We start from the raw sequence: 27,925 nt of genomic DNA on the forward strand, positions 1-27,925 counted from the left end.
AGGCCAAATTGGATGAAGCCTTGAGGAAGCTGGGCTGCTGGAAGGTGTCCCTGTCCATGGCAGGGGGTTGGACCTGGATGATCTTTGTGGTCCTTTCCAACCCAAGGCAGTCTGGGATCCAGTGATACAGTGACTAATTAATTGTCTAATTAACTGCTCTGAAGCTGAGCTCAGGCCTGAGTACAGAGGGGCCAAGGGGGCTTTGTGCATCAGCAGGCAGCTCAAGAGCCTTGGCACAAACATCTTTTGGGGTGGCTCAGCTTGTTTACCTCGGAACAGCCCCAGGCAGCCAGCTGTGCTGTCTATAAATACATCAGCAGAGTAAACAACAGGGAGGGAGCCCTTTTCATTTGCCAGAGGAACAGCAGAGCTGCACCACTCATTAAGGACTGCATCAGGGAATTAGAAGAATGCCTCTGGGCATTACAGAATCCAGCTCCCAAACAGCTCTTCCCTGGAAGTGGTGGGAGCACAGAACACACCTGCCTGGAACGTGGGGCCTGAGCAATGCACGAGGGGCTGGGAGAGCAGAGCCTTCTGCGGTGGCAGGGAGCTCTGTCCTGGCACTCAGGAGGGCCTTGCTTGTTCTGTGTTTCCCTGCTGATTCAGAGGACAAACAGAACATTTTGTCCAGACTGATGGTTCATACTCCAGGAAGAGCTTCTCAGTCTGATCTGCAGAGCAGGCAGGGCTCAGACCTCCTCACCTATACCCAAGGCAGGCTGTGCTGCTGTGACTTGAGAGAAGCCCATGGCATGAGCATTTGTCCTGCTCTGAGCTGGAGCAGAGCTGGTTCTACCCACTGCTGGCACTGCCCAACTCAGGCTCTGCTCAGCAAGGCACCTTCTGCAGCTCAGGGCAGGTTTGCACAGCCAGGTGCTGCTGCCAGCAGGGAGAAGCTGATGGGCAGAGTTCCTGCCAACGGCTGGGCTGAAGACCAAGGGCACTACCACATCTTGTGTGCCACCTTGGTGGGCAGGAAGTCAGAGGTGGCACCTGCAGGGAGAAGCAGACAGCTCAGTTTCTTTCCCACCCCATCAGTCTCTCTCTCTCTTCTTCCCTTTCTCTTCCCTTTGGGAAGCAGAGGGGTTCCTCTAGCACTCATCTAGTGGCCAGCCCAGCCCTGACTCTGACCATCTCATACAGAAAAGATAAGATGTGAGGAGTCACATCTTCAGCAGCACTGAATTCAAACTGTCCAGCACAAAGGGAACAGGGCAGGAAAAGGGTTCTGACAGCCTGGCACAGGCTGCCCAGGGAGGTGGCTGAATGCCCATCCCTGGAGGGGTTTCCCAGAGGCAGAGATGTGATGCTGAGGGCCAGGGCTTAGCTCCAGCCTTGGCAGAGTTAGAGAAGGGTTGGGCTGGGTGAGCTCAGAGGGCTCTGCCAACTCAAACCATTCCATGTGATTCCATCACCAATAAAACAGCATTGAATTCTTCTCTGGCACATTATGGAGGTTTTGGAAAAACAGGGAGAAACTGTGGAGCTTCCACACAAGTGGAGCCTGCTGTGCCTGCCAGTCAGGGGCTGTACCTCCAGCTCCCAGTGCTCTGAAATGTTCTCTGTGCTGGGTCCAGTCCTGGCTGGGCTTAGTGATCTTAGAGGTCTTTCCAAACGGAGCAATCCTGTCATTCTGTGATTCTATGGTCCTATGGATGCTGTGACTCTCTGCTCCAGTGTGCAGGCAGGACTGCAGATATTAACCCAGGTTTATGGCTTGAGAGCCTTCCTGTTACTGACTAGCAAAGGCTTTTCTCTCCACTGTATTTTCCTCCCTCTCACATCACCCTGCCTCTCTCCTTCCCTCTCCAATCACCCCCCCCCCCTCAAGCTCAGTCTCCAGGTGAGACCCTAGCCCAGGCTCAGCTGATGCTGCAGAAAGAGGTGGGGCTGCCACAGCTCCCTCCTGCCTTTCCCACTGACCTGACTCCTTGCTGCTGCTGCTGTGCCAGTGGCAGAGTCATCCCTGTGCATCCAGCAGCTGCCAGGAGCTTGCAGCCCTCTCAGGGATTGCTTTCTCTCCACGTGGCTGACCACTGTTGTTTCAAGGCTCCTGCTTTCCCATCTCCTCACAGAAACACTGTAAGTAGAACTTCTCCTGTGGCTCTTTAGTTATTCTTTGGTGAAAGTCATCTGTCTTGTACTGAATGGCAGGAGGTCAAAGTCTCTGGGAGGATTGTTGTGGTCTCTGCTCTGCTCTTCAAATGGACCTTTAAACTTTAGTTTTCAGCTGGAGTAAAACATGCAAGCTGGAGAGTGGTTGGACTCCTGATCTTGAAAGTCTTTTCCAACTGAAACGCTGCTGTGGCTCTGTGAAGTCCAAACAGCTCCAACTGTTGGCTTCCTGGCTGCTGCTCTCCTTTGTAGCTAAGTGCTGTGAACGCTGGTGCCCAGTGAAGCGGCAGAGAGGAGAGGAGCATTTCCCTCCCTGCTTGTCTGCTGGAGCCCAGAACTTCACTGCAGGCAGGCTGCTGAGGCAGGCTGCTCCTGCTGCCTGCCCAGGGGCCAGCCTGGGGAGTATCTGTGCTGGTCCCTGGAGTCCTGAAGGTGAGCTTAAGGAACACAGGAGTTCAGGGACCCCAGCTGGTGCTGATGAACCCCAAAGCAACCCAGAACTCTCTGCTCACAGGGCTTGTTTCCTCACCCAGCTTGGGACAGCTGTGAACTCCATGATGTCACCTCAACTCTCTTCTTCTGCACAGGTCACTATGTGTTGGTTAGCTCTGGGCTCTCTTGGAACTGCAGAGTGGACATCAGTGTGGTAACACTCTGAAGACATCCTAGGCTAACCTTTCATACTGCTAGTGCCTAAAGTGGAAGGTGCCTCTAGGGACAGAGGGATTGGAACTGGATAATCTTGGAGGTCTCTTCCAGCCCAACCCATTCTGCGATTCTGAAGATCCTCTGGGTGGGGGAGCACTGCTGCAGTTCTGGCCAGGGTCCTGGTGAACTCTGCACAGCTGCCAAAGCATTACCCTGCATCACACACACTGACAGTGTTTTGCAGCTGCATTTCCCATGCCCAGCTGGCACAGGGGTTGGAATCTGGGGTTCAGCATGGGAGTGCTTGGCAGGGGGCACCAAAACGAGGGGCACTGCCTGGGAGTCCTGACTGCCATCTTTATCTTCAGGATGCTTCCTGTGCTCTCTTGTCCTTTTTTGGCTGGCTTTCCACTTCATGTTTCATTTTCCATGGCACTTGATGCTGAGGTCCTCATCATGCCCCCAGCATTACTGCTCTTCCATGGAATCACAACATCATGAAACCATTTTGGTTGGAAAAGAGCTTTCAGATCATCAAGTCCAAGCATTCTCTACCTGCTCTTTCCATCTCCAGCTGTCCAGACAGTTTCAGTGCTCTGCATGTGTACTAGAAAGAATTGTGGCCAAAGCTTAGCTGTTCTAAGCCATAATCATCATACAATGGCTTGGGTTGGAAGGCACCTTAGAGGTCATCTGCTCCAGAGTGAAGAGAGGAAAGGAGATACCTTCTTCTACTCTTGCCACAGCTGCAGACCCACCTGTGCTCACCCTCCTGGTTTACTTGGGGTGTCCTTCAGAGCTGCTGGCAGAACCACTCTCATCTGACATGCTTCCTTGCAGGTATCCTCCTGGAGCATGGAGATCATATGGAAATGGAGGTGGTGTCTCCAGCTGGGCTGTGTGCTGTTGCTGACTGGGGTCTGTGCCAACCTAGACTACCCAAAAGAAATCCCAGCCAGCCTGGGGCAGATTGACCATCAGTGCTGGGAGGTGTCATCACAGGGGCTGGTGGAGATGAAGAAACTCAAGGTGGCAGACACAGTGGTGGATCTCTGGGACTTCATGATGTTCCTGAAGGAATCCCCCAAGCCCAAGCACAACGAACTCTTCAATGACTTAGCCCAGAACTTCTGGGACATGTACGTAGACTGTGTGCTCTCAAGGTCCCATGGAATGGGCAGAAGACAATTAATGGCTCCCAGATATTCTTCCCCATACTCACACAGAAGTCTGGAAGGTAACCACAGCAGCTGCTGTAGTCTGCTAGGTCCTCACATTGCCCTGAACCTCTGCTCCATCCTCCTCCTTGCTTGTTCAGACAGCTCGGTCTAGGAACTACCAGGCTTCTGTCTCCACTTGAGGTCAGAAGGGTTTGCCTCTTGCAGTGGGAGCAGCTTCCCTGCTGTAGGAGTCAAAAGCAGTTGGGGTACTGCAGCTTTATTGAAGAAAGGGTAAAAGCTGCCAGGGGTGGCTGTGTGTGTGTGGACATGGGTGCTACACCCTCTGCTTATCACTGTGAGCATCTGAGGGACACCAAATTGAACTTCAGTCTCAACTCCATCTCTCTGGGACAGGGAAAGCTCAAATTCATGGCTGCTTGGCTTCTGCTCTTCCCATTCAGATTCCTGACACATCATAGTGGCCTGGTGGCCACCATGAGTCATCCAACAGTGACAAATTCTGGCCAGCGTGGTCTGGGATGAGTCCAAACTGAGATCATGGAGCAGATGTGCTTTACATCTCATTAACCTGACCTCCTAGACCTGCTGGCTCTCTTCCTCCTCAGAAACTGACCCTTTCTGAGGCCCCAGTGAGATGGTTCAGGTTTCCAGAATGAACACAGAGAGACCTTCTGGCTCTCCACAACTCCCTGAGAGGAGGCTGGAGCCAGGCAGGGCTTTCTCTCTTCTCCCTAGGAACAAGTGACAGGAGGAGAGGAAATGGCCTCGGGTTGCCCCAGGGGAGGTTTAGGTTGGAAATGGGAAGAAACTTCTTGACTGAAAGGGTTCTCACAGCCTGGCACAGGCTGCCCAGGGAGGTGGCTGAATGCCCATCCCTGGAGGTGTTTCCAAGAGGCAGAGATGTGGTGCTGAGGGCCATGGCTTTAGCCCCAGCCTTGGCAGAGTCAGAGAATGGTTAAACTGGATGAGCTTAAAGGCCTTTTCCAACCCAAACCACTCCATGATTGTCATTTACCCCTAGTATTCCTAACCATGCTGCTTGGGAAATAACCACCTCTCTCTCCTCATCTTGCAGGCTCTGCTTTCACCAACCCGTTTTAGGCCCAAGGGGAGAGAAAAGGAAGATAGCTCAGCAAGGCAGCAGCCAGCTGCAGCAGCACAAAAGTACAGCACATGCTGCAGAGGCTCAGGCAAAGCCAAAGCCACTGGTGTGCTCCAGCCTTTCTTCTCTGCAGATGAAGCCCTGGTCACCTCCTCACCTGGTGTTTTAGCACTGCTTGGGCAAGGCATGGATTAATTAAAATATTTTTCTACCAGCAAGGTCTGAGCAGTGGTCATGTTGTTGTCTGGCAATGTCACCTGCAAACCCACAGACTCCTGCATGCAGGGCAGGGCTGGACACTTCCAGACTGCTCCTGCCTTCCACATTCCTGTAGGGGCATAGGGTGCTATAGCCCTGCCCTAGCAGACAGAGAGGACCCCCATGCACCAAGGGGTTTGAGAGAGCAAGAGACTGGCTTGACCACAGTGCCCAGCATGGGGCCTACAAGACAGCTGGGGACAAAGACCTGCAGTGCTAGCGTGAGGGCAATGGCTTTGAGCTGAAGAGGGGAGATTGAAACTGGAGATGAGGAAGAAATTCTTGACAGTGAGGGTGGGGAGACACTGGAACAGGTTGCCCAGGGAGGTTGGGGATGCCCCCTCCCTGGAGGTGTTCAAGGCCAGGTTGGATGAGGCCTTGAGCAAGCTGGGCTGGTGGGAGGTGTCCCTGCCCATGGCAGGGGGTTGGAACTGAATGATCTTTGAGGTCCTTCCAACCCATTCTATTCTATAAATCCATGAATCAAGGGGTTTGAAAGAGCAGAGACTGGCTTGCTTACTGCTCCCAGCATGATTCAGCACCCAGCTAATCCACTTCTCCTGAGCATAGAGCCCCAGAGCTGCTGGCAGCACTGAGGGTGGCTGAGTGCTCTCAACTGGTGCGGTCCCTGCTCTGTTCCAGGCTTTTACAAGTATTAACCTGGGCTTAATTGCTGTAGGGCACAGCCCTTGGACAGAAGCAGGGCAGAAACCTTCACAACCAGCTGGAAATCCACCCCCCAGAATGCCTGTCTCATACAAAACACAGACTGGGTTGGGGGCCTCCAGCTTGGTGTCAGCTGCAAACTGGCTGAAGGAGCCTCAGGGCACTAAAGAGAACTGCCACAGCACTGAGCCCTGGGAACACCACTGATGCCCAGCCACCAACTGGGGTTAATGCCACTCTCCACCACCCTTTGGGCCCAGCCATCAGCGAATTCTGCAGCCAGTGCAGTGCCCACACACCCAAGCCACAAGCCAAGGAAGAGATGCTGACACTGTCATGTGTGGAAGGTGTCAGCCACAGATGGAGACCTAGCCTGGGCCTGCTGAAGGTGGATCAGGGTAAGGTGACACTACCACACAGAATGATCAGACTCAGGGCAGCCAGTGCCATCCTCTGTGGGCACTTTATTGATGTCACCCCCATCTTCACACGAGCTCAGAGTGCGGTGTGAACCTCATCAAGGCAGAGCAGACAGCTCTCATCCTGTCTAAGGTTCACCACCACAGCAGAGGCTCTCTCTGGACACTACTCCACAGCTGCTGCCCCTCTCCTGACTCAGCCCAACCTTTTGACTCTTTTGATCTTTTTTAAGGCTCCTTCAGCAGCAGAGGGCTTCCCAAGAGCAAGGTCTCCAGCAGGCAGTGCCCCTCCAGTCAACCCTGGTGTGCTTCCAGCAGCTACCAAGCGACCAGCTCCAGGCTGAAAAACACAACAGATGCACTGCTTGGGACTGGTGCTGGCACTGAGAGCCAGCTGAGAGCTCCACCAGGAGGGTGAGCCAGCTGCTGGAGATGCAGGCCAAGCTTCCCAGCTCCACTCCAACTCTATACTCCAGTCACAAACTATTCCCAACCATGCAAAAGGAAGGACAGGGAGGGTTCTTCAGCAGTGCTCTGCTCTCCTGGTCCCATGTCTGATCTCACCACCAGAGGAAAGAGAAATCAGGCCTTTATGGCAAGGTGGACTGGGTTTGTGTGCTCAGCCACAGGCCCTGTGCTCAGAATTCCACTCCTCATTAAGGCTTCAAAGAAAAAGGGAGGGACCAGAGCCTGCTCCTCTCAGAATGCACCTGCCTGTCCCTGCTGCTCCAGGACAGCCCCAAGGCTGGCAGGGACACTGTGTGGTCCCATAACTGCTCTGAGCACTAAATAGCTTCAGCTCCTTGAATAAAGCTCCCTGAGTGACCTCTCTGGCTGCTAACCATGACCTACCAACCCACCCCTGCAGCTCCTCCAGGGCTTGCAGCTCACCTCTTTGATGCCTGACCTCGGCTGGTTTGCAACAGCCATCAGAGCTGAATGTTATCTTTGGCAGGGAGGAGGTAGGAAGTTGGCTCCACGGGCACAACTGCCATCCCAGCTGTCCTTTGTCACTGCTCCTGGCAGTGTGCCCATGAGATGTGACCTGCTGCTGCTGAGGTGTTTGCCTTCTAAACACCATTGGGCAAAAAAGGGCTCCGCTCTTTCTTGCTTTTGTCTACAGGTGTGGAAAGCTGGGGAAGGGTCTGAAGAACAGGGCTGGTGAGGAGCAGCTGAGGGACCTGGGGGTGTTTAGTGTGGAGAAGAGGAGGCTGAGGGGAGACCTCATTGCTCTCTACAGCTCCCTAAGGAGCTGGAGCCTGGAGCCAAGTGGAGCTTGGTCTCTTCTCCCTAGGAACAAGTGGCAGGAGGAGAGGAAATGGCCTCAAGCTGCACCAGGGGAGGTTTAGGTTGGACAAGAGAAGAAACTTCTTGACTGAAAGGGTTCTGACAGCCTGGCACAGGCTGCCCAGGGAGGTGGCTGAATGCCCATCCCTGGAGGTGTTTCCAAGAGGCAGAGATGTGGTGCTGAGGGCTATGGCTTAGCCCCAGCCTTGGTAGAGTTAGAGAATGGTTGGGCTGGGTGAGCTCAGAGGGCTCTGCCAACCCAACCCATTCTGTGATTCTCTGTTGGAAGGGGAAGTGATACTCTGCAGGGGACACAGGTTGGTTGGTTGTTACCTGCTAAAGGCAGAGAGAGCAGCAGTACACCATCAGCCAGAGTGAGCCCCAAACCTACCTACAGAGGATGAAACCCAACCCCCAACCATCACTGGGGGTTACTTACTGTGGTGCCCAGGCTCTTCCCAGCAGAATTGGCTGCTTCTGTCTGAGGCTTGGATTTCTGTCTGGGAGCCTCTACTGACTTTTCCTGAAGCCTTTTTGTTTTCTGAAAAGGGTCAGATAAAAGGGAAAAACTATTTTAATCCAACTGAATTGTGTCAGTTACCTTGTTAGAGACTATCTGTAGTGAGTTGACAGCTCTGCTGGGCTGTGACTGGACTCTGGCTCTGAAGGGAGCCAGGTGGGTGTTGGTTTCTTCTCCCTAGGATGAAGTGACAGAATGAGGGGAAATGACCTGAAATTGTGCCAGGGGAGGGTTAGGTTGGAGATGAGGAAAAATTTCTTTGCTGCAAGAGTGGTCAGGGATTGGCACAGGCTGCCCAGGGAGGTGGTGGAATACCCACCCCTGGAGGTGTTCAAGAAACATGTGGCCATGGCACCTGGGGACATAGTTTAGTGGCTTGACCAGCTTGGTCAAGGCCTCATCCAGCCTGGCCTTGAACACTGCCAGGCTTGGAACCTCCACAACTTCTCTGGGCAACCTGTCCCAGTGTCTCACCAACCTCATGAGTAAGAATTGCTTCCTCATGGCTCGTCTCAATCCAGTTCCTTCCAGTTTCAAGCCATCACCCCTTGTCCTATCACTCCAGGCCTTTGTCCCTCCCCAGCTCTCCTGTAGCCTCCTTCAAATGCTAGAATGCTGCTTTAAGGTCTTCCTGCAGCCTTCTCCAGGCCAAACAGCCCCAACTCTCTCTGCCTGTCTCCACGGCAGAGGTGCTCCAGCCCGCAGATCAGGTGGCCTCCTCTGGATGGCCACATCATTCTGCTGCACCAGTGTCAACATGGAATTCACTCTACTTGCTACTGAGTATCCCCTGATTCAACAGGAGTCACGTCTGGAGCTTTGCAGCTGCCAAAAGTGCAGTGCTCCATCTGTGGCCTCCTACCTTCAGTGCCTCATAGTTTGATGTGCGAGCCAAGAAGCTCTCCCAGGACTTGGTCACCATCTCTCTCTGCTTGTGAGTGGCCTTGATCTGTAAGGGAAGGAGATGTGCAAGTTGTGGTGCTGTCCTCCTCTCGTGAGCTTCCCTGAGCTCTGTGCTCCTGCTGTTTGAATGGTGTGATCAGAGCAGAGGTAGAGAATGGTTGGACTCCATGCTCCTGAAGGACTGCTCCAACCAAAATGATTCTACAGTTCCATGATGCTAAGGCTAACTTCACAGGCCCATAGGAGTCACTTCTCCTCACAGCACTGCTGATGCATCCCTGCTGCTGGCTGCTCCACTGCTCCATGCTGCTCTCTGAGAGCTGGCAAAGGGACACTGAACTTTCTATTTCACTACTGGGACATCAGAATACCCTCAAGCAGTGCACAGCCAGGACATTCTCAGCCTTACAGCCCTGTGGCCGTGGCACCTGGGGACATAGTCTAGTGGCCATGGTGGTGTTGGGTTGGTGGTTGGACTGGATGATCTCAGAGGGCTTTTCCAACCCAAACAACTCTGTGATTCTGTGCTAAATTAACACACAAAGAAAAGCCTCCATGAGCTCTGGCACCCCCTTGTCTCACTCTTGCATATGTTCGTTCCTCTTCTTGGATCTCTTGGCGCTGTTGGTTCTCAAGCACTTCAGCCTGCACAGCAGCAACCATTCTCCCAATGGCTTCTGATCTCTCTGAGATAACGGTCAAGGCTTCCTTATCCAACCTAACAAGTTTGAATTCTTCTTTCAGTTCTTCACACAGTTCACTCCAAACTTCTGCAACCTGAGTGTGAAACACAAACCACAGCTTTTGCTATTTGCCTTATTTTTTCAGCTCCAGACATTCAAACCATGATGGAGCAAACATGCCAAACTCTTTCATGATAACCCTTCCTAAGACTCCTCAGGACCGAGCTTGGCTCCACAGATGAGTAACAGGGTGCTGGTAACTGCGGAACTCAGATGGCTTCAGAGCTGCACGTTAGAAGAGGGCAGTGTTGTGTCTGCTGGCTGCTGCTTACAACTCCCAAACTGTGCCCTTCATCAGAAAAAAGTGCAGCATGGGACACAGACATCACAAACATCAACTGAGGGTTGAGTCTGGGTGGTTCCTGAACGCTTCAGGTTCTCACAAGCTTTGATTCTAAGCAGAAAATTGGCATAAGCTAATCTTTGGAGCAGGATGGGTCCTGCAAGGCTTGTTAGCCTGCTCTTGTTTTCTGAGGGCACATGGACTCATGGAATGATCTGGGTTGGAAAAGCCCTTTAAGCTCATCCAGCCCAACCATTCTCTAACTCTGCCAAGGCTGGGGCTAACCCCTGACCCTCAGCACCACATCTCTGCCTCTGGGAAACACCTCCAGGGATGGGCATTCAGCCACCTCCCTGGGCAGCCTGTGCCAGGCTGTGAGAACCCTTTCAGTCAAGAAGTTTCTTCTCATCTCCAACCTAAACCTCCCCTGGTGCAACTTGAGGCCATTTCCTCTTGTCCTGTCCCTTGTTCCTAGGGAGAAGAGCCCAACCCCCACCTGGCTCCAGCCTCCTCCCAGGGAGCTGTAGAGAGCAATGAGGTCTCCCCTCAGCTTCCTCTTCTCCAGACTAGACAGCCACAGGTCCCTCAGCTGCTCCCACCATGGCAGAGTGGTTGGAACCAGATGACCTTAAAGGTCCCTTCCAACTCAAATCATTGTAGAATTCTAACTACTGGTTCTTTTTCCCTGTGAAACTAGAGGTGCCCTGTGCTCTTAAAGGGTTGGTTGTTTTTTGTCTCCTCAGCCCCAGCTCCCTGGCTTTGCAGAGCAGCTGCAGCAGGCAGATTTTCTTCCCCAGCACTCACTTTGAAGTCCAGGTAGTGCTGTATGATGGCAAGGGTGACACTATCTTCAGCAGGTAAGACAGGCAAGTCTTCAAAACCTGAAAGAACATGGATTAGGGCAGCACTGACAGCAGCATAAAGGAGTCTTAATACAACATCATGAAAGACAGGCACCACCTTCTCTGGCACACAACCACGTGCAACACCTTCACCACACTCAGCCCAGGCAGACTCCTCTCATAGAGCCACAGAATTGGTTGGGCTTGAACTGGTCCCTTCCAACCCAACCCATTCTAGGATTCTGTAATGCATCTCCATGGTTCCTTTGGCCTTTCCTAGTGACTGTGTTGACAGCTAGTGACCAAGGTGACTGCCATGACAGAGAGGCCACTCTCTTGTCCTACCTAGCTTGCAGAACAAGCAGTAGAGCTTGGCCCGAGTGTTTTCTGACATTTCCATGATGGCAAAGCTGGGACAGTTGGCAGGCAGGGGAATGACCTCTTGCTGTTTCTGGAAGCTGCCAGCCATGGGTTGCTTCATGTCTAATCATTTCAAAAGACAGAAAGCAGAGCAAAAGAGTTAAGAGGTTTGTGTGCCCCCAGAGCTGTTAACTCAGGGGAAACGCTGCCTGGGTAATGCAGAGGGAGGATCTTCAGCAGGCTGCTATGGACTCATTCTGCTCTGGGATGCCTTCTCCAGCTCCACATTAATTTATGGACACCATGCACATAGTTTTGATAGCTTGGCTAGGACTCTGAAAGCAGGAGATGTTAATTAGCAGGACTCATGATTTGAGAAGAGAGCACCCTCCTCACATCTCCTTACAAGCCAGCAGAGTACTGTGCAAGAACTGGAGTGGCTGAGCTGTCCAGCACTGGAAAAGCTCCTCAAGATTCTGCTCATGCTGCTGTACATCACCTGGTCCATTCCCAGCTGGTGCAGAAAATGCCACAGAGTGGTCAGACTCTAAACAAAACTGCTAGGTGGTGTTTGGGGTTTGAACTCCATCCTCACTCTGTAGACACTGTCATTTATTGTCAGCAGGATTCAGAGGGGACAAAGCAAACCCTGCCTTTGCTGTCCTTTATCCAGGAGCTGCTCCCAACCTCACAGGCATCACAAAACTTACCAACAATCCTTCCCCATTGATCCCTGCTGACCCCCAGCTCCAGCTCCTCCTGCCTCCAGAGCTCTAGGAGAAGGCTGACTGCTGTTTGCTCTTTCTCCCCTTGCCACATGCTGATGTGTGAAGTAGTTTTGGGGTTGTCACAAAACTCAACCAAGATGCCAAGGATGATATTGCAGAGGTTCTTCTGCTTTAACTGGTGAAGGGGAAAAGAAAACCAACAGACAGGAGAAAGTGGGTAGTATGCAATCAAGTTACTGCAGGCTTTTCAGTGACATAGAAAGGGCTGGAAGGGCCCTCTGGAGATCATCCAAGAACACCTAGACAAGGTCACACCTGGGTCTGGAATGGCTCCAGAGATGGAGACTCCACCACCTCACTGAGCAGCTTGCCCCAGGGCTCCAGCACCCTTAAACCACAGAAGTTCCTCCTCATGTTCAGATGAGCTTCTAATGTTCCAGTCTGTGCCCCTTGCTCCTTGTCCTGTCCCTGGACACCACTGAACAAAGCCTGCTCCCATCCTCCTGCCAACCACCCTTGAAGTATTGATCAGCACTGATGAGATCCACCCCCCAGGCTGCCTTTCTCCAGACAAAACAGCCCCCATGTCACCCACAACAAGAGCACACTCTGAGTGCTGCTTTTCACAAGATGATTGAGATAAATTTCCAGCTCCCTCTAATATTTCCTTTAAAACAGAGCTCCATGGAGAAGCCCTGCCCCATGGAGAACCTGCCCCATGGAGAACCTGCTCTGTGGAGAACCTGCCCCATGGAGAACCTGCCCCATGGAGAAATCCTGCCCCATGGAGAACCTGCTCTGTGGAGAACCTGCCCCATGGAGAACCTGCCCCATGGAGAAATCCTGCCCCATGGAGAACTTGCTCCACGGAGAACCTGCCCCATGGAGAAGCCCTGCCCCATGGAGAAGCCCTGCCCCATGGAGAACCTGCCCTGTGTAGAACCTGCTCCCTGGAGAATCCCTGCCCCGTGGAGAACCTGCTCTGTCCCTGCTGTGTGGCTCCCTGGTGTGTGGCTCCCTGCTGTGCACACACAGCTCTTTTTGTTGGTACTGGAGCAGACTGAGGAGATGCTGGCCCAGGCACACTGCCTTTTCTGATGGTTTTATCCCTGTTTCACCCAGAACAAGAGCAATCAGAGTACTCACTGCCAGCAAGTCCAGGAGCAGGCCAATGCCTTGTCTCTGTAGGAAAGAATCCTCTGCAATGGAGCAGCCAAGCACACAAGACCTTCAACAGAAACCATTGCACTGTGTAGACACAACCTGATGCTTCAGGGCACTCCACAAGCACCTCCTTTATTCCATTCACTACAGAAATGTTATTTGGTGTGCTGCATACCTCCAGGCAGCAGGAAAATCCTGCTTCAGTGCCTCTCATTTACACTGTGGACCTAAAGGCTCCTTAATTAGTAGTCTGCTGCCTGCCTGGGGCAGAGATGTTACCAGAAGACTGCCTAATGTAGTACAGCCCTCTGATTACTATCCCTTGCTTGTTATGCAGGTGGGAAGTGATGAAGTTGATAGCAGAAGTCTAAAAACAAGCAAAAGGGACTTCAAGGCACTGGGAAAAGTAGTTGAGGGCACAGGCAATTTTTTCATCAATCCCCTTAGCTGCAGGTAGGAATGCTGAGAGGAACAGGAAATCATGGGGTACATCTGTCTCAGAGGGGGAGGAAGATCCTGGCACACGAGCTGGCAGGCCTTGTTGAAAGGGCTTTAAACCAGGCTTGAAGGGGGAGGGGGTTAAACACAGCCAGAGATGAACCGATGGAGCCTGAGGGTGGTAAGCTGGAGTCAGGGGTGAAACCAGCAGCCCAGCTGAAGTGCATGTACACTAATGCACAAAGCATGGGCAACAAACAAGAGGAGCTGGGAGCCTTGGTACAAGAGGAAAGTTATGATGGAGCTGCCATCACAGAAACATGGCAGGATGATTTGCACAACTGGAGCGCTGTCATCAATGGCTACAGGCTCTTCAGGAGAGACAGGCAAGGGAGAAGGGGTGGAGGGGTGGCCCTGTACATCAGGGAGGCTCTGGATGTCATGGAAGTAGAGATTAAGGATGATCAGGTTGAGTCCCTATGGGTAAGAATTAGGGGGAAGGCCAACAAGGCTGACACCCTGGCTGGAGTCTGTTATAGACCACCCAACCAGGAAGAAGAGGTTGATTCATAATTCTTTAAGCATCTGGAGGCTGCCTCAAGATACTTGCCCTTGTTCTTGTGGGTGACTTTAACCTGCCAGACATCTGCTGGGACTTTAACACTGCAGAGAAGAGGCAGGCTAGAAGGTTCCTAGAGTGTGTGTAGGACAGCTTCTTATCCCAGCTGTTAGGTGAGTCTACCAGGGGTGCAGCCCTGCTCGACCTGCTGTTTACAAACAGAGAAGGGCTGGTGGGAGATGTGGTGGTTGGAGGCTGTCTGGGCTCCAGTGACCATGAGATAATTGAGTTTTCAATATATGGTGAAACCAGGAGGGGCATCAACAAAACCTCCACTCTGGACTTCCAAAGGGCAGACTTCAGCTTATTTAAGGAACTAACTCAGAAAGTTCCCTGGGAAACAGCCCTTAAAAACAAAGGAGTTCAGGAAGGCTGAACCTACTTCAAGAAAGAACTCTTGAAGGCACAGGAACAGGCTGTGCCCATGTGCTGGGAGATGAGCTGACAAGGGAGACAGCCTGACTGGATGGGCAAGGAGCTTCTAAAGGAATTAAGGGGGAAAAAGAGGGCATATCACCTTTGGAAAAAAAAGGGAGATATCCTAGGAAGAGATTAAGGATGTTGCTAGGTCATGCAGGAAAAAAAATTAGAGAGGCATTTGGAGCTTAGACTGGCCTCTGCTGTGAAGGACAACAAAAATCCTTCTACAAATACATTAATGGCAAGAGGAGAGGCAAGGACAACCTCCACTCCTTGGTGGACATGGAGGGGAATATTGTAACTAAAGATGAGGAAAAGGCAGAGGTGCTTAACACCTTCTTTGCTTCAATCTTCAATAGTGGAACAGGTTGTCTTCAGGAAGGACAAGTGGCCTCCTGAACTGGCAGATGGAGGCAGGGAGCAGTATAGTCCCCCTGTAATCCAGGAGGAAGCAGTAATGGACCTGCTGAGACACTTGGATCCCCACAAGTCCATGGGACCAGATGGGATCCATCCTAGGGTGCTGAGAGAGCTGTCAGATGAGCTGGCCAAGCCACATTCCCATCATTTATCACCAGTCCTGGCTCACTGGCGAGGTCCCAGAGGACTGGAAGCCGGCCAACGTGGTGCCCATCCACAAGAAGGGCCGGTTGGATGAGCCAGGGAATTCCAGGCCTGTCAGCCTGACCTCAGTGCCAGGCAAGATCATGGAACAGGTCATCTTGAGTGCAATCACACAGCACTTACAGGATGGCCAAGGGATCAGGCCCAGCCAGCATGGATTCAGGAAGGGCAGGTCCTGCCTCACTGACCTGATCTCCTGCTATGGTCAGGTGACTGCCTGGTGGATGTGGGGAAGGCTGTGGATGTGGTCTACCTGGACCTCAGCAAGGCCTTTGACACCATGCCCCACAGCAAACTCCTGGCCAAGCTGTCAGCTTGTGGCTTGGACAGCAGCACTCTGTGCTGGGTTAGGAACTGGCTGGAGGGCCGAGCCCAGAGAGTGGTGGTGAATGGTGCCACATCCAGCTGGCAGCCAGGCACTAGCGGTGTGCCCCAGGGATCAGTGCTGGGCCCCATCCTGTTCAATGTCTTTATTGATGATCTGGATAAGGGGACTGAGCCCATCATCAGTAAATTTGTAGATGACACCAAGTTAGGAGCAGGTGTCGATCTGTTGGAGGGGCTCTGCAGAGCAACCTTGACAGGTTGGATGGGTGGGCAGAGGCCAATGGGATGAGAAACAGCAATGGATGACCACACTCAGAATCATAGAATGCGCTGGCTGGAAGGGACCTCTAGAGGTCATCTAGTCCAACCCCCCTGCAGGAAACAGGGACATCTCCAACTAGATCAGCTGTCTCAGCCCCATCAAGCCTGACCTTGAATGTCTCCAGAGATGGGGCCTCCACCACCTCCCTGGAGAACCTCTTCCAGTGTTAAAAAAGCACAGGCATATCTATTCAGTATTCCTAAGGTTGGAAGGGACCTCAAAGATCATCGAGTCCAACCTGTCACCACAGACCTCATGACTAGAGTAGGGAGGACACTACTGCCCGCTGCAGGCTTGAACTCATAACCTTCCCATAAAGGGTCTGATGCGCTACCAACTGAGCCACCTGACTCAGCTCTAAGAAGGCTAAGTGCAGGGCCACAACAACCCCATGCAGTGCTATAGGCTGGGGTCAGAGTGGCTGGAGAGCAGCCAGGCAGAGAGGGACCTGGGGGTAATGGTTGATAGTAGGCTGAACATGAGCCAGCAGTGTGCCCAGGTGGCCAAGAAGGCCAATGGCATCCTGGCCTGGATCAGGAATAGTGTGGCCAGCAGGACAAAGGAGATAATTCAGCACTGGTCAGGCCATACCTTGAGTCCTGTGTCCAGTTCTGGGCCCCTCAATTTAGGAAAGATGTTGAGATGCTGGAACATGTCCAGAGAAGGGCAATAAAGCTGGGGAGAGGTTTGGAGCACAAGCCCTAGGAGGAGAGGCTGAGGGAGCTGGGGTTGCTTAGCCTGGAGAAGAGGAGGCTCAGGGGAGACCTTATTGCGCTCTACAGCTACCTGAAGGGAGGCTGTAGCCAGGTGGGGGTTGGTCTCTTCTCCCAGGCAACCAGCACCAGAACAAGAGGACACAGTCTCAAGCTGTGCCAGGGGAGGTTTAGGTTGGATGTTAGGAAGAAGTTCTTCACAGAAGCGTTATTGGTCATTGGAATGTGCTGCCCAGGGAGGTGGTGGAGTCACCATCACTGGAAGTGTTTAAGAGGAGACTGGATGAGGCACTTGGTGCCATGGTTTAGTTGATTAGATGGTGTTGGGTGATAGGTTGGATTTGATGATCTCAAAGGTCTTTTCCAACCTGGTTCATTCTATTCTATTCTAGTCTAGTCTACTCTATTGCTTCCTTCCGTCACCTCCTCACTCATGGTCAGACACAAGAGCTGGAGGGATCCTTTTCTCCAGACAAACAAAATCTGGCTTTCAATGCATTTACAAACTCTGCTTTAAAACAGATCAGCTGCTGGTATCCTCTTCTCTGCTGCTATTTGCAGACAGCAGCCTCTAAAACATTTCTAGCCCAGCACAAGCAGTTCACAAACACTTCTGAATGACTCTAGAGCACCTCACTGACCACAAGCAGTCGAGCGCAGTGAAGAGGAGGCGGTTGTGGCCCAGTCCGCTGGGTATCTTCTTAGGATCCATCTGCAGGAATGAGATGAGGAGATCCACTCCTTCATGGCTGAAGAGTTCCTGTGGAAATGTTCATCAAAGCAGCATGACTCTACAATAACGTTTACTGAGGGCTACAGCTAAGAGTGCAAAGCAAAACATCAAATATTTGTATTGCAGTAAAAGTGGCCCACTTGTAACAGCAGGGGACACTCTTGGTGATCACAGAGAAGTTTGGGATAATGAATCAGCATCCTCTCAGTGAAAGTACACCATGTTTGGAGGCTGCATGCACAGTGGGAGGTCACAAGACAAATACCTTTCTGTGGAGGTCACTTTCACAGAGAGCAGACAGAAGAAACAACAGATCAGCTTGGATCTCCAGCAGGATAGCATCTTCCTGCTCCTTAGATTTGTCTGCAGCATACTTTAGGATGTCTGGAAATGAACAGATTTTACAGAAGTGAATGTCCTCAAAGGCCTCAGGTTGCACCAGGTGGGGGGAGGTTGGAGATGAGAACAAAATTCTTGACTGAAAGGGTTCTGACAGCCTGGCACAGGCTGCCCAGAGAGGTGGCTGAATGCCCATCCCGGGAGGTGTTTCCAGGAGGCAGAGATGTGGTGCTGAGGGCCATGGCTTAGCCCCAGCGTTAGTAGAGTTAGAGAATGGTTGGGCTGGATGAGCTTGAAGAGCTTTGCCAACCAGAATGACTCCATGACTCTATGCCATGAAGGGAGAAGGGACAGATTTCACTTCCACAGCTGTCTGCTTTGCTTCGTTCATTCAGTTCTCTGTGCTGAACAAAATCCAACCCCAAATCAAAGGCATCTTGGGTTCACTGAGGGTCTTCAGTGTCTCAGCAGTAGAAGGAGCTGCACACTCAAAGCACAGCACCCAGAACTGCACTCCCTGGAGCAGAGCAGTGCAAGCTGTGCCTTACCCAGCAGCTGGCTGATTGCTCCCTGGTCACACAGGCTGAGGCTGACAGCCCCATCGTAGAGGGACACCACAGAGCGCAGCACACGCAGGCTGTAGCGCATCTGGGCCAGCTTGCTGCCACGGCCTCCTGTCGCATGGAAGCTGTTCCCTTGGCCAGAGAAAGCATCTGTGGAGCAATCACAAGGAGGACTTCTGACGTTTTGACAGGGGGTTCTCTTCCCAAAGCATTCTAGGTGCACTGAATCAATGAAGCCATGAGCATCTACTGACCTTGGCTCACACACCACTCCAGGAAGAGCAGGAGCAGAGTGTTTGCCTGGCAGGACAGGTATTTCTCTACCAACAAGGGAGCCACAGAAGCTAAAACAGCCATTGCATGAAGCTGTAGTTCTTCATACTGGGCAGCAGACCAGTCATAAAATCCAGGCTTCTGGTTTGGTTTGACATAAGAAAGCAAGGCTGGCATCACATCATTGTCACTGAGAAGCTGCAGGGAAAGAGCAAGAGAGGCAGCCTGCAGGTTTCACCAGGAAATCTACAGCAGTGACTCATCTTCAGCTGTCCTGCACCAGGAAGATGATTTGTTATGAGGAAGGATGTTGTCAGCTCTGCAAGTGCAGATGAACTCTGATTGCATTCTGCAGTACCCACAGAGTGTGGTGTGTTGAGCTTTTGGTGTTCTCCAGGTGTATTTCAGCACTACATTGCTGATTTGCCTGCCATGGTCCTTGCTTCTAACTTGTAAAACACAGACTGTAGCTGCTTCCAAGCAGCAGGACTTGGTCTCAAGCTCTGCAGGAACTCTAGGTTTGGAGGAGAACAGCTGATTTGGTGAGGCACTGGAACAGATTGCCCAGGGAGGTTGTGGACGTCCCTCCCTGGAGGTGTTCAAGGCCAGGCTGGATGAGGCCTTGAGTAAGCTGGGCTGGTGGGAGGTGTCCCTGCCCATGGTGGGAGGTTGGAACTAGATGACCTTTGGGGTCTTTTCCAATCCAAACCATCCTGTGGTTCTATGAATCTCTGATTTCAGTCCCCTGCACTGTGCCAGGTGTTCAGCAGATTATCACAACACTCATGTGGTCCTTTGGACCTTATCCTATCTTCTGTTCTGTTCCAACTCACCTGTGCAGCACAAGGGTTCCTCGATAAGACTCCTATGACATTGAACAGTAACCTCTTCATCTCAAAGTCCTCAGGAGAGTTGGTCAATTTAAGACCTTTCAGCAAGGGATTTGGAATTTTAACTAGGAAGGAAATGACAGATAAGTCACCAACCATTCTGAATTAAAGCAAAGTGGTGTAATTATGGGGTAGGAATTCTCCTACCTTCAAAGCAGGAACTCTCTTACCTTCAGTAAATGTTGCAAGCACTACTAACAGCTCTGCAAATCCACTTTCCTACCAGACATTGAAAAAAACCATACATTAATTAAACTGAATTCCAGTGAGATTAAGGCACAGGATTTCATTTTAGGTTTGCTTTTTTTCCCCTCCCAAACAGAGTTTGATGTACCCATGGCAGAGTAAAGAGAATTTTATCAAAGAAGAGATCAAGCTTTTGGACACTGAGCAGTGAAACCTTTGTCTCATGCAATGTAAGTCTGAACCTGCCTGGAGAAATCACAAGAACAGGAATTCACTGCTGGAATCATAGAATCCTGGAATGGTTTGGGTAGGAAGTGACCTCCAAAGGTCATCCAGTCCAACCCTCCTGCAGTCAGCAGGGACATCCTCCACTAGAGCAGCTTCCTCAGAGCCTTGTCCAGTCTGACCTTGAAGATCTCCAGGGATGGATCTCAACCACCTCCCTGGGCAACCTGTTGCAGTGGTCCAGCACCTTCAGGGTGCAAAACCTGTTCCTCATATCCTATCTAAATCTGCTCTGCTCTCATTTCAAACCATTGCCCCTCATCCTGTCCCTGCAGGCCTTTGGAAAATGACACAAATCCCCAGCTGGCTCCAGCCTCCTCTCAGGGGACTGTAGAGAGCAATGAGGTCTCCCCTCAGCCTTCTCTTCTCCACACTAAACACCCCCAGGTCCCTCAGCTGCTCCTCACCAGCCCTGTTCTCCAGACCCCTCCCCAGCTTCCTTGCCCTTTTCTGGACCTGCTCCAGCCCCTCACTGTCTCTCTTGGCCCACAACTGAAACCAGCACTCAAGGCATGGCCTCCCCAGTGCTGAGTCCCAGGGGACAATCCCTGCCCTGTGAGTGACGAACAGAGTAGAGCATGCATCAGCCCTCAGGGCTCTTGGTGTGTGGTATGGAGGCACAAGCACTTACCAGCATGGGTGCTGCAGGGTTTGCAGCCAGGAAGGAGGCCAGCACCAAGAGGTCGTTCCGTAGCTGTCGGTCAGACCGTCGGAACCCGCGCAGGAGGAGCTCTATGAACACTTCCTTCAGGACACTGAGAAGAGAATGCAATGCATTTCACCTATCCATGCTCTAGTTAAAGACACTTTTAGGTATGCAAATCCTCATTTAGCTTCATGCTTTTCAAATCCTTAGGGTTTAAATGGGGAGAAAAAACTTCATGATGAAAATGAGATGCACAAATCCAGTGCTGAGTGCAGGAGGACAATCCCTGCCCTGCTCCTGCTGGCCACACCACTGCTGATCCAGGCCAGGATGCTGATGGCCTTCTTGGCCACCTGGGCACACCCTGGCTCATCTCCAGCTGCTGTCATCCAGCAGCCCTAGGTCTTTCTCTTCTGGGCACTTCCCAGCCACATCCCACAGCGGTATCTGACTCACTGAAACAGAAACAGATGCCTGAGGAGTCTGAATGATGCTTGGCTCTGCCCTGATCCAGCAGTGCTTCTGTTCTGCACAGAGATGTTCACACTGAGAACTGAATGAGAGGCCTCCCTCCCCTGGCTCTGTCTGAATTTCAGACAAAATGCTGCATCAAACCAATGCTAGGGCTGTCTCCAGACGACAATATCCATGTAGAAAATGCTTCTCTGTACTTACTGGACACATTCCAAGCTGCTGAGCTGATGAACAACTTCTTTGGAGGCGTTCTCTAAGAGACTCCAGAGGATGTCTGAGGAGCGGAACAGCAGCTGTCCTGAGGGGTCAGCATCACCCAGATACAAACACAGCCTGCTGGCTGCTTGGGCCTTCAGCATCAGGCTGCAATTTACTCCTGAAAGGAGGAAAACCTGAGTAATTCATGCCCTGCAGGGCTCTAATTGGTTTAGGCCTGTTCAGAGTACAAACACTGCAAGATAATGAGGTTGTTGGAACAAGAGTTTGTACTAACCAGATCTGGAGAGGTGCTGCAGAGCTTTAAGTACCCACAGCTTCTCCAGAAGCTGATTTTCTACCAGTGCTAGTGACAAAACCAGAGTTTCTGCTAATCCTCCAAGCTCAGCCATCTGAATTTTGTAGTTTGGACTTGTTGGCTGGTAACCTGAACAGAAACAGCTTCAGTGAGAACATAGCAAACATTCACAACTCACAGATTCAGCTTGGAGAGCTCACTGCCTCCTTAGTCCTGAATCCAACTGAAACCAAATTTCAACTAAAAGCCACTGAAAGAAATCAACAAAACCCTGCTTTTTTGAGAGCTCAGCATTGAGAGTCCCTGCAGCATAGCCAAGAGACTGGAGGGGAGGGGAGGGGAGGCCCTATCCCCAGAGACATTCAAGGGCAGACTTGATGTGTCCCTGGGCAGCCTGATCTAGTTGGAGGTGTCTCTGCTGACTGCAGAGGTGACCTTGGAGGGTCCCTTCCAACCCAATGCAATCTAGGACTCTGTGAACATTCTGACTCTCTGATTCTATGATCCTCTGAACAGTTATAAAGAACAATTATCCCCTAGCTAATTAAAACCCATTCCAAAGGAGCTGGGATCACAAACCACTTGATTCCCTGTGATAGTGGAACAGAGTTGTGTTGTACCTGATTGTAGCTTCCTTTGTGGCTCCATGTCATAAAAGCTAACAATACACTTACAGATTTCTATTCTCACTTGAGAGCTTGGCACCCTCATCAAATAACCTGTCAGAGACAGAAAAGAAAATGGCATTGACAAAGCTCCAGCCCCTTGCCATAGGCAGAGACACCTCCCACCAGCCCAGCTTGCTCAAGGCCTCATCCGACCTGGCCTTGAACACCTCCAGGGAGGGGACATCCACAGCCTCCCTGGGCAACCTGTTCCAGTGTCTCCCCACCCTCACTGTCAAGAATTTCTTCCTCATCTCCAGTCTCAATCTGCCCTACTCAAGCTTCTCCCAGCTACTGTGAAAGAGCAGGAAGGATGAGTGCTGTCCTTACCCCACCTGCAGTGTTCAGAGAAATACATCAACTTCTCAGAGCAAAATGAAACTAAGCAAGCTGGAGACAGGCTCAGCTCTTAGCTGTAGGGATAAAGTTATCCCCCATGGCTTCTGACACTGGCAGACAGCTGCTTCTGCCAGGTCAGCTGCACAGCAAAGAATGGTTTCTAACACTAAAAAGCAGAGAGGAGCAGATGGATAATGGAAGGAATGACTGCCATTTGCTAAGGAGGCAGCAAGAACGGGAGCTGGTGCCGACGCTCCTGTTCATTTTAGCATCGCACAGTGGCACACAGGTTTGCACTCACCCAGCTGGGCAATGCATTTGGAAGCTGTCTCAGAGTAGCTCATCTCATCAGAGAATTTCCTCTTTAGGAAGGGCAACCTGCAAATGAGATTTAAAATCATCACAGCAATGCTTCAAACACTGCAGGTGGACACTCTGCATGAGAGCTGGACTGCAGGACCTCCAGAGGTCCCTGCAACCCCCACTGTTCTGTGACTGTGATTCTGTAGTCACGTCACCAGGAAAGCTCAGTGGCTTTGCTCTTCTTCCCTGGTGCCTCAAGACACTTTTCCCAAGACAAACACATCATTTGCAGTGCTCATCCCAGGGCCACCACCTGGCAGCTATGCTTGGGCAATTCTGACAAAGGCCTGGAGTGACAGGACAAGGGGTGATGGCTTCAGACTGGAAGAAGCTGCATTGAGATGAGCCATGAAGAAGCAATTCTTGCCCATGAGGGTGGTGAGGCACTGGGACAGGCTGACAGAGAATCTGTGCAGGCTCCCAGCCTGCTGTCCATCTTTTTCCTTGTACTTAGGGCCTGTGAGGTCTAAGCAATCCTGAGTCGGCTTCTCTGCTGCTTTAGGCCAGGAATCTGTATCACAGCTGTACCTGGGACTGGAGCTGAGCAAATCCTTGCTGCACCAAGCTGCTTCAGCACAGAACAAGGCAGCTCTTTGCCATGTGAAGTAGTGGACAAGGTATGGGGGAGATTTCCAGAGCACACAAATTAAAGCCAACCCGAGGGCTGCAATATTCCAACAGACATTTCCTGCAGAAACCACCATGACTGCTGAGCTGCTGGGAGGGAGAAGTCCTCCTCACAACGTTCTATGGACTTTAAACGCCCTCTCTTAGCTTTGTCCCGGCTCTTGCACCAGCACAACGGAACTCGGGGATGCATTTGCTCCTGCTCCCACTGCGTGGCAGTAAACGAGAGCAGGAAATTGCTGCTGCAACCAAGAGAGACAGACTAGTTTCTACACCCAAGAGCTGAGAACTTCTGTCTCTCTCTCATACTCAACAGCTCAGCTCTGTCTCTCTTGCATCCAGCAGCTGAGAGGAAGCTGTGTAACAACCTGCTGGATTATCTGGTTTACCCTGCCACTTGTATTCTGTCTGTTATCCTTGGTAGAGCTAGAGAATGGTTGGACCTGGTGATCTTAAAAGGCTTTTCTAACCAAAACTCTCCTGTGACTCTTTGATTCTCTCCTTTATTCTCTCCAGCTGTAATTAAATGTACCAGTAGCTGTAGTAACAAACATTCCACTGGTCACTTCATTCGGTCACTGAGGATAAGGCTGCTGACAGCTGTGGATAAGACCCAACTTGTATCTGCACTTAATTTCAAGTACAGTACAACAATGAAAACACCCAAAAGTTCATGCAATGTGTTTTTAAAGCAATTATAAACCCCAAACCCTCCAGCTGTTGTGGTTCTTTACCTTCTGTAAGATGGTTTCTCATTTCCTCAAGCTTACCTTCAAGTATGAAAGTGCCCTGGTGTCACCTCAGGTTATTAAGCTTACTCAGAGAGCTTGTTTGGAACAGTAAAACACAACCTCAGCAGGACCTGGCTGCTCAATCTTTTGAGGCAAGCAGTCCCAGCACAACTTCTGCAGGCAAGAAGACACCTTTGGGAATGCTGCCTCCAAGCAAGCTGAGGACAATTCTCACACAGCTTTCACTGAGGCAATAGGAAGCTCCACAGACACTGAACTGCTGCAGAGGGCTCCTCCTTCCTGCCAGCAGAAACTGGCCTCAGGGAAAGAGAGCTCGTGAAGAGGGAAGGTGATTTAACAGCTGCCTTGCAGACAGATGCTTGGACAGGTTTGCCAGCTGCCTGAGGAAACATCAACATGTCAGCCATGGGTGCTGCGCTGAGGGCTGGACTCGATGTTCTTTGAGGCCTTTTCCAACCCAAACAGTTCTAGGGTTCTGTGCTGGTAAGCAGGGTTTGAACCTCTAGAAGAGCTGAGGAACTTACCCACATAATTTGATAAGCTGAACCAAAGGCTCAGTGAAAGCTGCTTGCTCATTCACTTTCTCTGCACACAGGTTCAGAATGTCCATGACTTGGGCCAGATCCTTGAGTGGCTTTTACTTTCCAGTGAAGGAAACCAGATTGATTGCACAGCTATGAATCAGAAGGAAGAGCTGAGAGCTGCATTCAGCACGCTGCAAAGACACAACCGAGCCAGGACAAGAGCAATGCTTTCCCAGCTAGCTGTGGGAAAAAAGCTCAGGGCAGAGTAGGGGCAAAGCTCAGGGGCTTTGGGGCAGCCTTCCATTTAGAGGAGTAAACCTTGCAGATCTCATACAGGCTGCTTATCAGCTGAACTCACAGATCCCTCTGCTATGTCTTGTAGCAAATAAAGCTAGCATCCAAGACGCTTGCTAAGCTCCCAGCCTTGGCTGTGTGTGCACAAGAAGGCCAGTGATGAGAACATCGTGTAGAAGCCCAACACCCTTCTCTACCGAGCAACCAGAAAGTTCTGAGCCACAAACCACCATGCCTTCAACAACCCTGCAGTGGCAGAAAGGATACAAGCCCAGCTCCAAAATGCTTGACTACCTTCTTCAGAGCTTTCATCTGCTCTTTTCCCAAGTCTATCTACAGTGAAAGAACAAAAAAGCAGGTTTTAATTGCAGGAACATGAGATGATTCTGTTTATCCTCTTTAAAGTCTCCATGGAAGTGAAAACCTCATTACAAAAATCACAAGACACAACAGAACTCTGAAGGTGCTTTGCAGCAGGATTAGCTCTTGATTAAATCTCATTTCTCAGTGTGGAGTCTGCTCTTGCAACTGCACAGGCTTTTAAAACCCCTGCTTTGTGTCCAAGTGCATAGGCTCTGTCTCCTTCAAATGTGTGGGAGTAAAAGTCAGCTAAGAAAACCCAACCAACCCCACACATGGCCTCAGATGCACACAAATGGAGCTCTATAGAATGGGCTGCACCTTCCAGACTGCCAACAGCAAAGTGAGGGCATGCCAGGGAGCATCAGTGCTCTGCAGAGCTCACACAAAGCCACAGCATGGCAGGGGCTGGAAGAGACTTCCAGAGATTATACAGTCCAACCCCTGCTGCCAAGGCAGGGTCACCTAGAGAAGGTCACACAGGAACACAGGAATCCAGGTGGGTTTGAAATGTCTCCAGAGATGGAGACTCCACCACCTCTCTGGGCAGCCTGCTCCAGGGTTCTGGCACCCTCACAGCAATAAAGTTTTTCCTTATGTTCACGTGGAACCTCCTCTGCTGCACCTTGCATCCAGGCTGCCCAGAAAGGTGGATGTGTTCCTGTGTGACCTTCTCTAGGCGACCCTGCCTTGGCAGGGGGGGTGGACTGGATGATCTCTGCATGTGCCTTCCAAGCCCTATCACTCCATGCCTGAGCTTACACTCTCCTGTGTTTCTAGGCAGTTGTATTTGCTCAACTCTGAACTTTGTGTATTTCTCCTTCTCCTAAAACCCCCTCCCTGCAGACCTGTTAGCAGTTAACTTGGGCAGTGACACAAATTCCTGACATACCTCCAGTAACTATGCCTGGATTTGTTTCTGGAGGTGTCAGCACTAAACCTCCCAAAGAAGCTAGAATTATTGCAGGCCTGGTTTCTGAAAGCCCAGCCTTTTGTCTTCTTTTAACTGTCTTGGGGAAAACCTGGGTTATAAACAGAGAGGTGATAGCACAAGGAGGTAAGGAGGCATCAGCCCTACTTACTGAGTCTGGCCCTTCCAGCAGTTTGATGAGACGACTCAGATCCACCGGCCTTGCCTGTGTGTCCTGCAAAAGCCACACCTTGAGCTGGGGAGGGGTGCTTCAGACTGTGCTCTGAAAGTGCTTAAACCTTGAAGTAGTGAGTATTGCTTTCATCCAGCACAGAAAAAACGTGTGGCCATGGCACCTGGGGACGTAGTGCAGTGGCCATGGTGGTGTTGGGCTGATGGTTGGACTGGATGGTTGGATGGTTGGACTGGATCTGAGAGGGCTTTTCTACCCAAAACAGTTATGTGATTCTATGATTTTAAATCTACCTAGGGATGGGTAAATTTAGGCTGAGTGTGGAGCACAACTCAGAGATTGTGGGGATTGAGGAGAGTGTGGCCAGCAGGTCAAGGGAGGTTCTCCTCCCCCTCTACCTACTCTGCTCTGGCAAGGCCACATCTGGAGTACCAAGTTCAGTTCTGGGCACCCCTGTTCAAGAGGGACAGGGAACTGCTTGAGAGGATACAGTGGAGCCACAAAGATGCTGAGGAGCCTGAAGCAGAGCAATCCCAGAGGGGATCTGATTAAGGCTCAGCAAGAGCTAAAGGGTGAGGGGCAAGAGGATGGGGCTGGGCTCCTGCCAGTGGTGCCCAGTGACAGGACAAAGTGCAGAGGGCACAGACTGGAACCCAGGAGGTGTCACTTGAGCTTCAGGAGAAACTTGTTTGGTGTGAGGGTGCTGAAGCCCTGGAGCAGGCTGCCCAGAGGGGTTGTGGATTCTCCTCGCCATGAGACTTTCGAGACCCGAGTGGACATACTGCCGTGGGATTTACTCTTGGCGACCCTGCTTTGGCCGGGGCTTGAGCTGGATGATCTCCAGAGGTCCCTTCCAACCCCACCATGCTGGGCTCAGACCGAGGTGGCAGGGCCAGGGCTGGGCCACGGGCAGCACCTTCCGACCCGGTGGTGCCCTCCTGGCCGCGGGGATCTCACCTGGGCGGCTGCGAGCTCCGCGCTGCTGTCCTCGGCCTTCCTATGCGAGAGGCCGGCGGCCGGGGAGCGAGAGGCTGCCCGTGGGGCGGGGGCCTTGGCCACGGCCAGGGAGGACATGGCGCAGGCGGCCCGCAGCAGCAGCGCAGCGACAGCGCTGCCCGGATCGGCTCCGTTGCCAGGGGAGCGGGGCGGAGCCGCCTCCCGCCGCCGGGGCCGCTCCCCCTGCCCGCCCCGGCTCCGCGCTGCCCGCCTCGGCTCCGCCCTGCCCGCCCCGGCTCCGCGCTGCCCGCCTCGGCTCCGCCCTGCCCGCCCCGGCTCCGCGCTGCCCGCCCCGGCTCCGCCCTGCCCGCCCC

At 51.9% G+C, this 27,925-nt stretch overlaps 2 protein-coding genes across 4 annotated transcripts; one reads left to right on the forward strand and one right to left on the reverse strand.

Moving 5' to 3' along the window:
• The first annotated feature begins 1,966 nt into the window (after positions 1 to 1,966).
• Positions 1,967 to 5,258, forward strand: FAM237B (family with sequence similarity 237 member B). Its single transcript, XM_068156815.1, has 3 exons — positions 1,967 to 2,085; positions 3,607 to 4,003; positions 5,023 to 5,258. The coding sequence occupies exons 2-3, from the start codon at positions 3,622 to 3,624 to the stop codon at positions 5,046 to 5,048; spliced, it is 408 nt and encodes a 135-aa protein (XP_068012916.1). The 5' UTR covers positions 1,967 to 2,085; positions 3,607 to 3,621; the 3' UTR covers positions 5,049 to 5,258.
• A 1,160-nt stretch (positions 5,259 to 6,418) lies between these two features.
• On the reverse strand, positions 6,419 to 27,826 carry CFAP69 (cilia and flagella associated protein 69). Of its 3 annotated transcripts, XM_068156816.1 has the most exons (23): positions 27,573 to 27,826; positions 26,595 to 26,657; positions 25,420 to 25,485; positions 24,859 to 24,968; positions 22,894 to 22,970; positions 22,209 to 22,307; positions 21,568 to 21,717; positions 21,276 to 21,450; positions 20,586 to 20,709; positions 19,654 to 19,702; positions 19,427 to 19,548; positions 18,575 to 18,791; positions 18,306 to 18,470; positions 17,684 to 17,802; positions 17,327 to 17,445; positions 13,205 to 13,286; positions 12,041 to 12,233; positions 11,316 to 11,453; positions 10,933 to 11,009; positions 9,685 to 9,879; positions 9,062 to 9,148; positions 8,119 to 8,220; positions 6,419 to 6,732 (listed from the first exon to the last, which is right to left on the reverse strand). In XM_068156816.1, exons 1-23 carry the CDS (start codon positions 27,687 to 27,689, stop codon positions 6,589 to 6,591), a joined length of 2,790 nt encoding a protein of 929 aa, XP_068012917.1. In that variant the 5' UTR covers positions 27,690 to 27,826; the 3' UTR covers positions 6,419 to 6,588. The 3 variants fall into 3 exon arrangements, with proteins under 3 accessions (XP_068012917.1, XP_068012918.1, XP_068012919.1); XM_068156817.1 differs by lacking the exons at positions 24,859 to 24,968; positions 25,420 to 25,485; positions 27,573 to 27,826 and having other exon boundaries at positions 26,595 to 26,632; XM_068156818.1 differs by lacking the exons at positions 24,859 to 24,968; positions 26,595 to 26,657; positions 27,573 to 27,826 and having other exon boundaries at positions 25,447 to 25,465.
• Between the last annotated feature and the right edge of the window lie 99 nt (positions 27,827 to 27,925).

Source organism: Melanerpes formicivorus, unplaced genomic scaffold (assembly GCF_026170545.1).
Source record: "Melanerpes formicivorus ecotype bairdi unplaced genomic scaffold, bMelFor1.0.p_v2 SCAF_35, whole genome shotgun sequence".
NCBI classification, from domain to species: Eukaryota; Metazoa; Chordata; class Aves; order Piciformes; family Picidae; genus Melanerpes; species Melanerpes formicivorus.